Raw genomic sequence first — 17,627 nt, forward strand, 5'->3', positions numbered from 1 at the left:
TAGACAGAAAGACAAGTAGAATATACCACAGATAGCAATTATTGGCTTCATGTTGCAATGAAAAAATCCATATGCGCAGTGAATCAAAGCAGAAATGTAAAATCTGTACTGCTTCCCCTAGACTTATATTGAAGTATTGAATTATTGAAGTATTGAATTACTGAGGTATTGAAGTGCCTCTGTAATTGCTTACAAATACAACAGATGTTTATTGATTAAATACCAGCTTCAAAAACACTTACTGAAAATAATCTAAAAAAATTGATCAGATAAGGTCAATTAGACATAAAGGAGCAAATTTATATGTGTTTAAAAATGTAGTTTTTATTTATTTTGTCTCTGGTGTGGTCCAAAAAAGTCCAGCTAGTCTGCTGAAGAGGCTATAAAGAAATGTAAATAAAAGCAGAAAAACAAGGAATTTTTTATAATATTCCTAATAAATTTAAACCATGGAGTATATTCATTTTTTGGCCCAATAACAAATCCAAATTATCACTGTGTGATAGTAGCATATTTTGAAAATATATCCTCTCTTTTTTAATATATATTGAAGAATCAGGTAAGAAAATAGCTGTTTAATAGTGTGATTTAGTAGCTGATTAATAGTGTGAAGGAGACATTATGAACAAATGTAATATATGTGGAACTCAACATTATTAATTTTTGTGGGCACATTGGTTAAATGGTAGTAGTCCAGAGGTGTGCAGACTGTTATAGCACAGCCATAAAGTTTCTATCTAAATTAACCTGCAAAAGTGCCAGATATGCATTAACCTGGGCAAAATAAAAATTATATAGTGTCACTTTCTTTCCCCTTTAGCTAGAAGGATCTCATATTTCTATGAGGCACTTAACACAGAAATTTGTCCATCTTAGCCTCCAAGCAATTATTTACAGAATATTCCATTTTCAATGCCTAAGTCTCTATAATGGAGAATTGTAAGGCACATTAACGGAATTACATCAAAATATTAAAATTATTGTTGTTGTAACAGTGGTTCATTCCTGGTTATATGCTTATGGGGTATTTTTCCATTTCATGTTTAATCTTTTTTTTTTTTTCTTCACTTCCAGGAGCTGGAGTTTTCTAACCTGTTTGCAGTCCTTCACTGTATCCACTCATTCTTTGCAGCCAAAGTGGCTTGTTTGGACCCTTTGTATGTAGGCAGCCAAGCCACAGCTTCTGCTGCTCCCACAACTTCTGGTACTGGCAAATTAAAGTATTCTACTTGACATCCCCCATGACAGCACTGCCACTTAACAAGGAGACATAAAAATGTATAAATATCCATAAGATTTAGACCTTTGGTGAACCATGTATGTGGAAACCAACCCTGGAGGCAAGACATCTTGCAGCATCAGCAGATAAATGGTGATGTGGGATCATAATTTCATCTCGGTTCTGCAAGACATCAGTAAATAATCCTAGTCAAAACCCCAGAATAGGATGGATATGCTTTTAGTTTTATCTATTTGTACTTACATAGTGCTTTAAGCAACCGTGGAAGCAAAGGAATAAATGGCGAAATGAAGCACTTGAGTATTTAATAAAATTTTCCAATTGCTGTAATAATACACAAATAGAATTGTCATTTTCCTCTTTTCAGATGTTTTTTAATGACAATATGCTAAACTCTGAGTATGAACATAATGCCCTATCATTATATTGTAAATGAGACCAAGCATACAGTACATGGTGACAAAGGAGATAAACATGAAAAGACATTTGTGTAAGTACCTCCTCAAATAAGAAAGCACTTTAAGCACTGTTGTACATCCACACTTGTTTTCATACATGGAATCATGCTGCTTTTTCCATTTTGTTCTCTTCATCTAACAGGAACAACAGCAAACATATAGCCATACTGGTCTGATACATAAAAAACAAAACAAAACAAAACAAGCCACAAAAAGAAAAAACACTTTCATGGATAAGTCCCTCTTCTTCAAGTAAAATTAATGGCATATGAATTTAATTTTAATTATAAATTAGTGCAAGTACAAAACATAGTGTGTCATCTGTTTATTTCCTCCTTTTTTTTGTTAAGAATTAAATACTGTAAATCTAACAGTCTTTGTTCACAAGAGTTTGAAATTGTTTCAGACAATTCACTTAATATATTGTTTCCATGGGTAACCTTGATTTCACATCATAGTTGGAACTTATGTTTCATTTAAACTCTCAACAAATAGACATTTTTCATTATACTTTAAAAATTATTTTACCCTTTGAATTCTTAATAAGTTATTTAATAAATATATTGGTAGTAAGACAGGAATAAATTGAATACGCTATAAAGAATGCATTACAGAACGCATAATTTCTTTGTTTTTTAAGACCTTTGCATCATTCTGGATCAAGTACTAGTTTCAGAGTATCATTTAATGATTAAATATAAAGGACTTTAAAATTATTAACTTTGTTTAATTGAAATTTTATAATATAATTTTTGTGCTATGACACACACGAGTGACTCGTGTGGAAAAAAGGTATATATTTTCAGGAGTAGTTTTTGGGGTTTCTATTTATTGTTTTGAAATCAAAACTACCTTTTTCCCCCCCTCCACTTAGATTTGTTAGAGGCACTTATGAGATAGGACCACCATCTTCCTTGTGTAGCAGAAGGAGTAATTCTATAACATACATTTCTATGGGTTAAGATGATCAATACTTCAAAAGTGAAGCCAGAGGAGAACTTATCCAAATGGGAGCAATTCAAAATGCAAAGCAAGGACAAAAGATGAATGAAATTAAGGAGCAAATCATGTGTCTGATTTTTTTGCTTTGCATTAGAAATATTTGGATTTACTTGTGTGAGAGTAACATTGTTTTGTAGCATAGCTGATCTAATTTGATACTAGTTCCAAATAATCTGAAAATATTTGGGAGAGGGGAACTCTTTTATCACTTTCAAATGTCTTCTGTTACACACGTACTTCCTATTAGTACACCTTCAAGGGCCACACATTTATTTTCTATCCTAAATTCAGTGGAATGATGTAACAATCCAGCTATTAAATGCCACTCTAAGTGGCATCAAAATTCAATCTTTTCATAGACACCATAATGAAATTTTTAATAAATTGTCCCTAAATAAGGGGGTCACATCTGAAGGATAGATAAAGCTACCATGGCTGTCCATAGGATCTCGAGCTTGGACACAAACCCCAGATATTTTGAATCTAAAGCTATAACAGTTTAAGAGGTTTAACAAAGGTAACTCAGGCACTGCCCTGGTATAGAAAGCATATACAGGAAACACAAATTTTGGCAGAGCATTGACAGTGCTGAAAAGAGAAGCCTAATATCTTTTAATGACAGTTCTCAGTGCTCCCAAATAATCTCCTCTACTTCAGTGCATTACTGTGGCACTGTCACAACAGTGTGGCCATGTGCTACCACCTCTGCTGCCAATAGCAGAATCCGAAACTGGTCAGCTGCTGGTTGAATATTTTCTCTTCAACTGTTCATGTGATGTGCAGTTGCATCACTGAATCTGAGGGGTGTTTAGGAGTCATGCTTGAATGAGCGTAACATTTACCCAAACCAGCACAAAATATGCCATTGCAAATTTCTGTAGATGAAGGAATATGAAAGCCCCCCTGAAGATCTCTGTCAAGAATTCTCTTTATAGAACACCTGGATTCATCACTGAGAGTTTTGCAACTGAGCATTAAATACAGAATATTTAAGAAACACATTAGCCTGTAATTTTTTGTTGTTGTTGTTGTTGCTTTTCTAAGGATGTAAACTGGTGGGGCTTCATCAGTACTTTTATTTTCAAGAAGAAAAGTGCTATTGAGAGAATATAAGATGTCATAGCTTTAACTGCAGGTCAGTGTTGATTTGTAAATGCAGCAGGCATTTGTGCAGTGACCTGACAAAATATTCAGAGGCGACTCTGCATCCAACCTTGCCCTTGTAGAGCAACTTGGTCAGAAATTCAGTCTTGAACCAAAGAGGCAAAATTTTAAATTCTGTGTTATAACTAATCCTGAAATATCAAAATAAAATTTACAAACATATTAAATGGCTGCATTTTGCATTTAAATGCCTACATTTAAAGCATAGTGAACTCCATATGCATATGTCAAAACTCAGGCTTTGCGTTTCAGCCTGTCATTTCACACATAGAGTATAATGAATACAAAAGTGTTTTTTAAGTCAACACAGACCATTGACAATGAAAAGACAGAATTATAATGAGCCATCAGCTTTTGCTAAAAATCTGTATGCAAGTGATAGCAAATATTTTAACAAGAAAGAGTAAACAAACCAATCCATAGCATAATACGTAATTTGTTCTCTTTATGTCATGATATTTTCAAGTAAGTTTAATAAAGAAAATTCTTTATAGTACTGTGCCTATTGATGTTATATAGTATGCCAAAAATACGTAATCTTAAGTATAACTAAATGTATTTTGCTTGATTTGGTTTGCTTTATGATGGGAATTTTAGATTGTCTGGTCTGCACAGAATTAATCATATGCTAGGTTATAGCGTTAGCATAATTTTATTATGGAAGTGTTACAAATTTGAATACATTTATTCTTGATTTCATTAGTAAATGAATATGCTTCATTTTCTAAATCTTTTTAAAAATAACAGTTACAGATTTTCAGAAGAGCTTTGCATTCCAGTAACACAAAGGCGCCTTTGAAATAAAAATCAGCATATATTTAGCTGTTGGCCATTTTATCATGTTAATTAAGTACATCAAGAACTTAGTGGAGAAGAGCTAGTTGTAAGAGGGCTATTTTTTTAAACCAGTCATTTAAAGTTTTATCTATTAAACTAGAATTATTAAGAATGCAAACCAATAATATACAGTATCAATATGCTTTGAGAAAAGAATAATGGAAAATCTTGTTTTCTAAATTAGTTCTTGATTCCACAAAATGATATTTATTTATTTTAAATGCAGAGACTTATCAGAACACCTCAAAGTGCATGATTAAACCTGTAGTTGTCAACACTGCAGCCCGTTACTTTAAATTTGATTTGTTTTATTCAATGCCTTAAGATGTTTCTTGTATCAGCCAAAATGTTAAAAAAGGCTTGCGGTCTTGAGAATGTACAACTGTTCCCTTAGAAATTCAGATCAGTTTTCATTCTTTCTTGGCAGTTCCAAGAAAGCTTTTGGAAATTTTATTAAGATTGAAAACACTGAGCCCTATTTCTTTATGTGGTGGTTTGGTCTCTGAAAAAGTCTAGTGTCTGAAAAAAAGTTAAAGCTGATTTTAAAAAGTTCTGTCTCAGGCAGTTATGAGTCTGAGCTTAAAGCTCACACCTCTGACTGGTTCAGTATTATGGGAAACATGAAAGACTCACTTAAGATCCCAGAATTTAAGTACCTGTCTTAGATGCCTGAGGTTGAACCTCAGGCACTTCAAAAGGGAAACGCAAGGTGGGAATATAGCTTAAGATCTCTGAAGGTGCACGTGTATGTGTCTCTCTTTCTCTTTGTTTCTCTAAGGAACTAGAGGTGCTTCTATTTTAGTGTTTTCATTTTATCAGGAATGTGCTTTTTAAGCTAGTCTCCTGCCTACAGCCACTCATGCAATTTTTCTTATCACAGAGCAGTCATCAAGCACATGAGCTGTTTCTTTCAAGATGACACTAAGCAAGCATCCCAGTCCCAGGTCCTAGTGGGCTTTCAGACCATGCAGCCCAACTGAAATGAGTCCAGAGGAAAAATCCCTCTGAGATGCTACCAGCAAGAGTGTCAGGTCCTGGTGCCAGCCTTTTCTGGGGCTGTGGCAGCTGCTGCTCATGCACCATGAAGAAAAAGCTGAAAAAGCTAAAAAAGCTTAAAAAAGCTGAGCTTCAGTGTAGCCCCCTGGAGCTCAGTGCCTGGAAGGGGATGCTGTGCTGCAGCAAGGGGCAGAATGAAGCTGAAAAAGGCTGACACTGCCCAGACAGGTGATTCTGCATCACTTTTTCCCTCACCACACCAGTATTGGCTGCAAGCAGGCTGCACCATGCTGGTCAGCCCTCTGCCCCTGCTGCATCTTCCTCCCCTTCTGCCACAAACACAGCCCTGAATATTGGCTCTGGGCTCCCCAAGCACCCTTCCATGTTCCCTCACTCCGGTTGCTCAGACAGATGCCAAACTGTTTTTAGCTGCGTAATGGAGCCTCTAAACCTTGTACAGGGCCAGGGGACAGAGTTAAGGTTTATGGCAAGAGCAAAATGGCAAGAGCTTGAGTGTGTGATTAACTTTCAGGTTATAGCAAATAAAGTCTTTTCTGTGCTTAAGTGCTTTCCTGACTTGGAGGGATATTAAGTGGAATTACTTTATTTTCCTGGAATAAGTTCTAAAATGTCAACATATTTCTACTTGCTTGGCTCCATTTTCAGGAAGTTTAGCAGAGGCAGTGGCTCATATCCTCTTAAAACCATAAAGAAAAAAACATTGGAATGCTGGAAAAAAACACCTCTTGTTCAGATTCTCTATATTATTACAGTACATTGCATAATCTATTGAAATATATTGAACAATGTGCAAACAAATGCTTTCATTTGCATTTCCTTGTCAGTTTTCGCCATGCTGTACATGCCTTCCACTTTCAAAAACTTTCTCCACAGGAATCCCAGCTATCTGATACAGAAATCTTTTGCTATTCAGTATATACTAATATATAATGCTCTGTGTGTATGTGTGGGTGTGTGTGTGTGTATGTATGGGGGTGTGTGTCTATATATTAGTATATACTAATGGAATATATTCAGTATATATTAGTGAAATTTACATATAAGGCACAACTGTGAAACAGAAGCATACATCCATGAAGCTTTATATTTAAAAACCTACAATACTATAAAGAAACATATGTATATTAGTTGAAGAAATGGCTATTTTTGCAGGGTATGCACAATCTGGATATATGATAATAAATTGATAAACATTAACAGATTTATTATTTCATACCTCCAGGAACTTAAAGATTTTTTTAATTATTCTTATCCCTTTAGCATATTTGCAATATATGTCATAAATTTTAATTTGTTATGGATTAAAATGACTGAAAAAATGTAATAGAAAGTCCTATATATTTTATAAATATTAAAAAAATAAGAAAAGCTATTCAAATTATTTATTTCATTTTTAGTTAAGGTTTTGTGATTGTTTGTAATATGTATTTGTGACAAGCATAAGTCACCTAGTTGTTTAAGCTCATTAATGTACCACTAATAAAATTCTATCTTCTGTTTTGTTTTTGTTATGCTTCTTTTTGTAATGGAACATAGCAGAAAAAATAGAAAATAAATACTTTTTTAACTAATATTTTGCATTCAGTCATACAGTGTATGAGTTTTATATTGTTGAAAGCCAAGCCTGGGAAATCAAGAAAGTATTTGAAGAACCTGGGGTGGTAAAGTTATTTTCCAAAAAGTGTTTATTTAATAGAAATAATGACCATTCCTTCCTTGTATGATTGTGACGATGTTCACAGGGGTCTTATGTTGAGGCAAGAGATGAGCATCTGACTCCATGTTTCAGGCTTGATTTATTATTTTATCATATATATTACATTAAAACTACACTAAAAGAATAGAAGAAAAGGTTCTCATCAGAATGCTGGCTAACAATAGAAAAGAAAGAATGACAACAAAGGCAGCTGTCTTGGACTCTCTGTCCGAGCCAGCTGGGCTGTGATTGGCCATTAATTACAAACATCCAAGATGGGCCAATCCCAGACCCACCTGTTGCATTCCACGGCAGCAGATAACCATTGTTCACATTTTGTTCCTGAGGCCTCTCTGCTTCTCAGGAGGAAAAATCCTAAGGAAAGGATTTTTCATTAAAAGATGTCTGCGATGGTATGACCATTTCTACAAGGCCTGTCACCCACTTAATGCCTGACTAGGGCTTTGGAAATATCCAATTCTCCCTTGGCTATGAAGCTCAACTATCACCCAGCCACCAGATTATTTTACCATTAACAGTAAAGTGCTTAGTTGGTTGGAATTAACCTAGGCCCAATATTGCTCTGCCTGAAGTTATTTTGGTATATCTTTGAAACCAAACAGTTTTCAAATGGTCCTGCAACAACTAGAGCAAAAACAATCTTGATGAGTTTAATTTTTTTTTTTTTTCTGACTGAGGGAAGAGATGCTGGAAGATGGGGAGTCCCTGCTTTTTTGCAGGCACATTTGTACCTTTTTTGTCAATTTAGGGTGGGAGTCTGCAGTGCATATCTCACACGCACATTTTTCATGCCTTTTTTGTGCTCCAAGTGTGGGAATGCCAGGTAAGCTCCCTTACAACAGTGCTGCTGTCACCTGTCTCTCTCAGCCCTTCCAAAAGCACTTCCCAAGGCTTTCTCCAGAGGCTGGGGTTGCCTTCCTCAGCCCTCTACCCAAGGGAATCTTCTTTGGTGGCCCCAGCCCTTTCAGCATCTTGAAGAGAAGGACAAATAAGAGCTAGTTTTAAGTGTGATGAATACCTTGTGTTAAAAAATTTCTCAGTCCACATTCCCTGAAGTGATTAGGCTGTTGTGAATCAGCAAACATCCATAGCTCTGCCAAATCAGTTAGCTTCCTCTAAATTTTGGGTTTATACCTCATTTAAGTGAAAGGCCAGAAAAAATGAGGGGAGTGAGATCTTTTAAAAAAGAGGTGAAGAGAAACTTAGAATATTAGAGTTTGGAATACCTTGATAGTACATATATTCCAAGTGTACAGGAATTCTCTTATAGCCACCATTTTCATTTGCACATTAAGTATGAACTATATTTTGTATTAAGAGCACGAACTCACATAGGACTGAAAGGTTTGTTTCTTCTGGAAATACTTATCTTCTTCTGAATTATCTTCTTGTCTTCTTCTGAATTATCTTCTAAATTATCTTAAAAGATAATTTACATCCTCCCCATGTGTTTTGGCCTCAAATGAAAGCTGTTGTAATCAAAATTTCTTAAGATATAGTCCTTGAATAAGACTCTTTCATTTCATGTTTATTTTGTTCCACAGCTAGTATGCCTTTACTCCAAGCCCATATTCTTGCAACATTTGAAATTATGATCTGTTTACTTGTGCATTTGACCAATAACAGTTGAAAAAGTATAATATTTATGTCTTTTCAATGATAAATTTTAGTTGTCTGATGTTTCTTTTTCAGTTTTTGGACAGAAGTTATTACATTTACCTATCAAGTAGTAGGGTTTTTTTAAGTATTCTTAAAACACAGTCCCCTTTATAAATTGAAAATAATATCCTTTTAATTTTCTAACCAGAAGCAAAATAATTTATTCTCTGTAGTGCTATGGTTGTTCTTGCTATATATTTGCTCAGAAAAGTGGAGGATTTCACTCCTCATTTGGCATTTGTTGGCCATTTGCTTTGTGTACTTTGCATGCACACTCTTCTCACCACTTTGAGCAGAATTTCTTCCCATCCCTTTCTTCTTTGTCATGTACAGCACAGATTTCAACCAGACCTGGCTCAGGACTCCTTAAAACTGTGAGAGCAAAATTTTGCTAGCCTAAAATGCTTGCTCGCCAGTCTGGAGATGATTTAAAATTTGAGGCCATAAGTGAAGATTTATTCTTTTTCCTAAAGTACACAGCATAAAAGGAGCTCCAGCTGGAAGAGGTTGTGTGGAAACACTGCCACTCCATATTCCCTGACTTGGCCTTGCAGAATTGTGAGCATAGAAGATACTAGTGTTTTTGTTTTTCTGGATTACATAAGGTACAACCGAAACAACTTTTTTTTTTTTCTGCAGAATGGAGGATAAGAAAGATTTTTATGAGATGCTGAGATTGTCATGTGAAGCTATATCTAGAAAAAGAGACTTTTAAAAAAGAGGGTTTTTTTAAAAAAAGCTCCACCAAGTACCATGAGCTGCAATGAAGTGACCAGTTCTGAGACCAGTTTCAGTGAAAGGTCTTATGCTGACAGATCCAAACTCTCACCTTTCTTCTTTGAACAGATACAAAATCCTTTTAGCTAGATGTCTTTATTCTTTTTCTCATTTTGTTTCAAGAGTCCAGAGAGGGAAGACAAAAGGTCTCAGAAATGTCAAACCCCTTAACTGAGGCAAAGAAGCGAGATAGTGGTCTTTGCACTGCAGTTCCACCAGGTGCAGCAAAGGGTGCTACTGGGGCAAGATCACAAACAATTTAGGTTCTCTTCACACCAGAAGACAAATATTTGAAAGAAGTGTGAATCTGAGGCCTTTCAAAATTTCACAAGAATCAGGAGCTCAGGCTGTACTTAGCATGGAAACTCAAAAGTAAAATGAGAACTCGTGTCTGGGTGCTCCATGCAGCTGCAAGCAGTTCCACATGGGCACACACAGCTCTCTCCCCTGAGAGGAAGTCTGAGAGCCCCAGTGGTGGTGCAGTATTAGGGAGATCTGAGCTCTGTGAGAAAATTAGGGCAATCTTGTGACGACTACGAATGGCCAAGGGGCTCATCAGATGGCAGGAAACTGTTCAGAGGAATATAAATTTAGGAAGTGCTGCCTGAGCTGCTGAATCTTATCCAGTTTCCTCAGGCAGCAATGTCATATAACCCTTTCACAAATATTTAAACCTAATCTTAAAAGTAATTAGGCTTTTTGGCCCTCTTCCTCTTGTTGGAAAGCCTTCAGGATCTCACTGCTCTGATGGTTTGAAACTGTCTTCCAATTTCCAGCCTAAACCTATTTATGACTAGTTTATATCTGTATGACTTCATGCCAGTGTTATCCCCTAATTTAATTTTTTTCCAGCCCCAGTATCATTCCCCCATCTCCCCTCCTCTTCTTGATATATTTATAGCAAGCAATCATATGCCCTGACAGCTTTCATTGTGCCTGAATGCACAAACCAAGCTCATACAGAAGATGTCGATGCAGTGCAGTGAAATTTGGTGCAGAGAATCCTGAGCTATTGCTGACTCCAGCTGATCTGTCTACCTGTTGTGCTGCAGCAAGACCAGCTCAGGGCCAGAAGCTGTTCATCCACTTTAATGCACTTTGAGATAATAAATACAGCCCATCAGCACCATGCTGTGATGTACTGCTTCTAGAGCAGATAAAGTCCATGGCAGCTCAGGGCTTTCAGCACTGCTCTTCATTGCTCAGTGCAGACATTCGCTAATCAGGCTCTCTGGCTTGTTTCCTCACCATCCTAATGGGATGCAGCCTTACTCTAAATCTCTTCCAAATTCTACCTTTTTCCCAGACTGTGACTACTCCTGCACCTTATGCCATGTCCAGATATGATCTCCCTTATGTCCTGCCCTATGGCCATGACATTTGTCACTGTCTGCAAGGACTGTGACTGGTGGCATGAGTTATTTCTGTGACTACATCACACTGGTGACTCACAGGCATCCTGTGCAAAGCTAGTATATCATGGAGCCACTTGCTCTTCCAGTCTTGTGATCAGCTCTCAGCTCATCAGTAATGAGGATGGGGTATGGGAACAGGTCCATTTATCACCCAGAACATAAACTTTTTCTTTTCTCCCCGCCCTGCATTATGTGGATGGGGAGGGATAGAGAGATGAGCCATCATTTTAAGATTTAGCTTTCTGTGAGACAGCTCCAAAGGGGGCCAGGGTAAAGATGCATATTTGGATGCAAATTCTTTTTCTTATAGGCAGGTTAGAGGATGTATATGCCAGTTCTACCCTTTCCACATCTTTTGACTTCCAGCCATGACTAAATACAAGAAAATAAAAAGCCCTGAAAAGGGCAAAGGAGAAAGAATGAAAGGCACATAGGAAACCTTTTCTTTATGGTTTACCAGAGGTAAAATATCTCTAGCATTTATCAAGTCTTGTTCCATCTTTGTAATCAGACAGTTTATTTCTGAGTGATTTTTTTTGACCCCATGCAGTTGAATTATATTTCAGCAGCCTTGGTTGGGACAGAACTCCAATGACAAAATCAACACTATATTCTATATACTTGCTTTTGTTTGATCAGAGAAATGACATTTTTCAAAGCCCATTCCTACTTTATGTGAGCAGATCTTTTTGAACACAGATAACTCTATAAGGAATTTTAACTCTTCAGTGGGAAGGGAATTTTTTTTGCTGTTCTGTTTTCTTTTTAAATATGAACAGGTGAAACTCAATGAATCAATGCCATTTCCTTTTTTTTTTTTTCTGTGTATAAATAATTTCCTTTTTTTGTTTTTCCCTGTGTATAAATTATTTATTTTGGCTGCTCTGTGATCAGCTTCAATTACTTTTACAAAGAGATGTGCAAATTAGTACAAAATTAAAAAAAAATTATTTGCAAATATCAACTTCAGCTGAGGTCAGGGAGTTATCTAAGTTATTGAAAGCTTGTGCAAAACAACATTTGTTTTAATGAACAGAAACATTATATTTTAAGTCTATCCATATATTCAGTGTTAGTTTTAAACCATGAGTTATGAGTTTTTTCTATAGGAAAAAAACCAAACTCACACAGAATCACAGAATCACAGAATTTTCAAGACTGGAAGAGACCTATAAGATCATCTAGTCCAGCCGATGTTCTAACTGTTCAGCTAGATCATGGCAGCAAGTGCCACATCCAGTCTTTTTTTGAATTCTTCAAGGGATGATGCCTCCACCACCTCACTGGGTAAATGATTCCAGTTTCTGACCACTCTTTCTGTGAAGTATTTCCTTCTTACTTCTAACTTACATCTAGCTTGACGCAGCTTGAGACTGTGTCCTCTTGCTCTATCCGTTGACGCCCGGAGAAAGAGGCCGACCCCCAGCTCACCACAGCCACCCTTCAGGAAGTTGTAGAGAGTGATGAGGTCACCCGTTAGTCTCCTTTTCTCCAGACTGAACAACCCCAGCTCCCTCAGTCGCTCTTCATATGGCTTGTGTTCCAAGCCCTTTATTAGTTTCGTTGCTCTCCTCTGGACACGCTCAAGTAACTCCTGATACATAAATTGTCCGACTGCCTCATAGTAAATGCATAAATTTGGCTAAACTTAAATCAAATGCAGTGTGGTGGCTGCACTGCAGAGAAGATGGATGACTGTTTAAAGTGGTCTTTTACCCCTTGCCAGTTGGCTGCTGAGAGGATTTGCAGCTGAGCCCACGAGCAGGCTCATGAGAAGTCTGTGGTCCACGGGTTCAAGCTGCTCAGAGGAAGGCAGGCCTGTTACTCTGTCCTTCACAAAAAGATCCGTGTTAATCTGATCCTTTCTAATCTCAGTGAGGGAGACTTCTGTCTTCTCTTCCATTATTTGATGAGAAAAAATCACTGGCCTCACAGCACTGAGTAAAGATGAGAAAAAAAACAGTGTCATGCTAGTTCAGGAGGACATCTTTTCTGAACTCCAATGCTCCAGATGAGAGGATTAATAAATAAAAGAGTATAATATCTTTTTTTTTCCTAATTGTTATTTTTATGATTCCCCAGCTTTATGATAGATAGTGATAACCCTGGGGTTAGAAGCATTGGCGGTCTTCATTCAATTGATGCATGAGAGGAGCAGAAGAGGGTATTTTTATAAACTCTTTGCTGTTTAATGCTAAACTTTAATATTGTGATTCCAGTCTCTGTGACTTGAATAAAGTATTCTGTGTTTTATTATAAGGCAAATATTTTAATTAGAATAATTTTCTTTATTGTATTGATATCATGATTCTTCTATATTTTTTCCTCATGTATCTGTCCGTTCCCAATTCTGTTCTACCACAATTTTTATGAGATGCCTTCAGTAGTTCCAGGATTTTCATTCACTTTTTTGAAAAGATGCTACATTCAGTTTAAATTGGTTTAATTACACATTGTAATATTATGAATAGTGCTTAAGAAAGGAAGGGGAGGAGGCAAGGGAGAAGATAGAGTGTGTTTCAGTACAAACAGATAAAATTATTGATGCTTTCTGTAAAATTATAAATCATAATTCTTGATTTTTTAAAATTTATACAATATATAAAGGTATTGTTGATGGGACTGCATTTTCCTGTATGAGTTCTGATACTTTTTGTATGTGCTAAGTAAATTTTTCCCTAAGGTTACAGATGCATTTATCTAGGTTGAATAAACCCTGCAAAGTATTGACTTCAATGTGAAGTTTGCTGAGACCAAATCAAGCTGCAAAATTATTGTTATTCACCTTACTTCTAATGCTTGCTTTTTTTCAGTTATTAAATCTTGTGTGAACATGTAATCAGAGAAATGTATGTGAGTTGTAAAAGGAAGTTTGAGTTGCTCTAACCCAAAAGCTGTGTGCTTTCTTAGGTTTTGCTGAATTCCAGTACTGAATGGCCAGATGAAAATCTTAAGTTCCTTAAGAAAAAATGCTGCAAATCTCATGCTTTTAGAATCTCTCCAGGTTTCTGTGTGCTCTGGGCCCTGGTACTTAAGGTATGATATTTTAATGAATGAATTTTCCTACAGCTATTTAAATGGATGGCACTATTTGCTAATATTTTTCAGCAGTACCTTTTCCTGAAGCATGAACCTCTTTTAACACTGGGTTGTTTGTTTTAATGTTGTGTTGCTTTTTCCTAAAGCCTTGCTCTTTTCAACACTTTAATACCAGATGATCCCAGAACAGATAAGTGTTTTGAGTGGAAAGAGACTACAAACATAAAAGCATCTATAGCTAATATGTTGATAATGTGTGTAAGTTTATAGTCTAAAATACTCTACTTAATCCTATTCACATGTTTAGAATTCATCTGTCAAGTATCTTTGAGGCAACAGAATAAAGAATTTCCAGACCTGTTTCAGATAAAGGCCTCCACTTTTTTTTTTTTCATGAAGAAAATTACTCAAGGAGGAAGAAACTATAAAGTTTACCATTTTCTTCTAATATCTGGCAGAAGCCATTGTATACAAAACATGGCTCACTTTAAAACACTAAAAAAAATTCCCTTTATTTTTAAAACAGTTCTGTGATGGTCACAATTGAAAATAAATATTTTGTTAACTTCAGGTCATTCCCTCAGGTCCTGTCACCACTGGTCACCACAGAGAAGAGATCAGTGTCTGCCCCTCCTCTTCCTCTCATGAGGAGTTTAATATCTTTCTTATATTGCAGTGGCTAAAACAGCCCCCAGCCCTCAAGGTGAAGCTGTCCCAGAGCAGAGCAGAGCAGAGCAGAGCAGGACAATCCCCTCCCTCACCTGGCTGTGATGCTGTGCCTGATGCCCCCAGGACAGAATTGGCCCTCCTGGATGCCAGGGCACTGCTGACTCATGTTCAACTTGCCACCAACCAGGACCCCCAGCTCCCTTGACTGAGCTTCCCTCTTACTCCAGAACACAAATTTTAACGTCTTTGTCCCTAATTGTTTGATGACAGTAATTTCTTAAAGTGTAAATTAATTCTGGCCTTATTTTTTATGTCTTACAGCACTTTACTGCCTGAAATGTTTCCTAACATTGTAAATACATGATCTAATGGATGCAATATTTAGACCTTTTCACATCATCCTTTTCATGAGTACCCCAAGATGATGTTCACATTGTTTCTGTAAATGTAATGCTGGAAGCATGGCCAGATAATGATGGTAAAAGGCTTGATTTAAATTAACAGTAAATATTCCCACAGTTTTTCTCTTATAGCCTTTTTTTCTTTCTCAGGTACCTCAGCTGACTCCTTGATATTGTAACTTATAGTGGAGCAGAAGATAAATTAAGCTGGAAAGTTCTTAGAAGGCTAATAGGAAATAGAAAATATTAGGCAACATAAAGAGATAGTGATAGCCAGGGAAATCTTTACTCTGTGGGAATATGGAAGCTTCCTAGATGTTAGCAAATATAAAGGCAAATAATTTCATCACTAATCCAACATTATTATCAAACCAAAGTGTTTTTATTGTGGTATTGCTGAGATGTTTGATAAAAAATAGGGGCTACAAGGTAAAAGAAAACAATTTATATGCCAGTTTTCTAATTTCAGGCCTTTCCAAATTACAATAATTGAAGAAGTCTCTGCTCCTTGCATAGCGCAGTAGGTCATGAGAAGGCAGAAACTATTCCACTCACACTACTAAATTTCTGTATGCATCTGGGCAGATTCTTCCCAGTCTGAATATCAAGTCATAGCCCAAGCCAATGTTCCTTTGAATAGCACAAAGGTGTCTTTGTTGGGGTTTTTTTTTGGTATTTTGGGGTTATGGTTTTTTTTGTTTTGTTTTGTTTTGTTTTTTGTTTGGTTTTTTGTCGTTGTTTTTGTTTTTGTTTTTGTTTTTTTGGTTGGCAGGCTTTTATACCCCCTCAGTCTAAACCAATTCCATAAGCTGACAGAGGCCAAAGGCATCAGATTTAATAGTTCTGCCATTATCTCTTAATGACTCTTTTGTGAGCTATCATGAGTCATATATTTTCTGCTTGACCCATTGCAGACAATTCCAAGTTAGAGGCACTTAAGCTAAAATATTTGTATAGAAACCACTATGTCCATTTACAGAATTATCAAATTATTTTAGAGTAGCTGTAGGTGAGTCGCAGCAGCAACAATGCATTGATGAGTCCAGCAGAAATCCATAACACTCTGCATCTGCTCAGCAATCTGTATAAATTATTATTGTAGACCCCAGAACTGGGGCCAAAATTCAACATTCTATGCTAATATTCACTTTGGTCTTGCATATGATCTTGAAAATGTTCAAGATCATCAATCAGTTCATTAATCTTTTAGAGGTCGGTGAGAGTCAAACAAGGGTGGTAGCTATAGGACAAGATCCTAAAAGTTTAGCATACAGCATCTCTCTAAACACCCAGGATGGGTTGCTATCTCATATAAGGGACAATGTGACAAGTGGTTGAAAGAAGAATTTGGATCCTTGCTTTCTCCTCATAAAGTATAATTGTAAATTTTGAAACCACCAAAACTACAGTAATATAAAAATAAAACTGCTGCTTCTTGGCTAAAAAGAAATGCTCCCTGAGCTGTGAATAAAAGGCTACCATTATGTAAAAACCAGCTATTTTTTTTCTGCCTCTAGTGCTTTGTGGTGTGCATGTTTCCAAGTAAAACTCTAATGTTATTAGGGAGCACTTGCTGTAGAATACTGAAAAATTTTATTGTAGTACGGCCTTTTCTCTTACCATGGTTTTCAGCGTATATGGAACAGCATATATAAGAATAAAATGATACAAAACCAATTGTCATATTTTACTATTGTCTTTGGCAAACAATATAAGCGAGCAAGAAAATTTCTGTAGTCTACTTCACCAAGGCTACAAAAGTTGATCTGAAAGACAGGTTCCCAAGCTAAGGATCTCAGCTCCAACTTGAAAAAGGTATGTGGGATCATAAACCTCAAATCAACTGGATTTTATTTTGAGACAAAATCAATTTAATTAGCTAAGTATATAATTGGATCACATATTGGTAAAGTAGGAATAGAAATTATTTGTAAGTGGATCATTACCAGAAAATGCTGGGACACCACTTTTACAACAATAAAAATGAGTTTGCAAATTTATAAAGACAGTCTTGTGAAACTACTTGTTTCTCTTTTTCTTTCTTTTTTTTAAAATTTTTTTTAAAGAAAAATTTCAACAGATCTAGACAGTAGAATTTTATGATAATACATTTGATATACACCTTATATCAAAATGTACATGTACGCTATATCAAAATGTTATACCAAAATTCAAGCAAACCTGATAGTTGATGTCACTTCATATATTGTCACATCTCCCTCGTAAAAAGAG

At 36.2% G+C, this 17,627-nt stretch overlaps 1 protein-coding gene across 5 annotated transcripts in view; it reads left to right on the forward strand.

Moving 5' to 3' along the window:
* SNTG1 (syntrophin gamma 1) overlaps positions 1-7,289 on the forward strand; it is a 320,666-nt gene extending 313,377 nt beyond the window's left edge. For all 5 annotated transcript variants that reach the window (XM_063168615.1, XM_063168607.1, XM_063168586.1 and 2 more), the window contains one exon: positions 1,075-7,289. In XM_063168615.1, the coding sequence (XP_063024685.1) occupies positions 1,075-1,233 (159 nt within the window). In that variant the 3' untranslated portion in view covers positions 1,234-7,289. The remainder of the gene's footprint in view (positions 1-1,074) is intronic.
* The last annotated feature ends 10,338 nt before the right edge of the window (positions 7,290-17,627 follow it).

This window comes from Melospiza melodia, chromosome 1, assembly GCF_035770615.1.
Source record: "Melospiza melodia melodia isolate bMelMel2 chromosome 1, bMelMel2.pri, whole genome shotgun sequence".
Classification (NCBI taxonomy): domain Eukaryota; kingdom Metazoa; phylum Chordata; class Aves; order Passeriformes; family Passerellidae; genus Melospiza; species Melospiza melodia.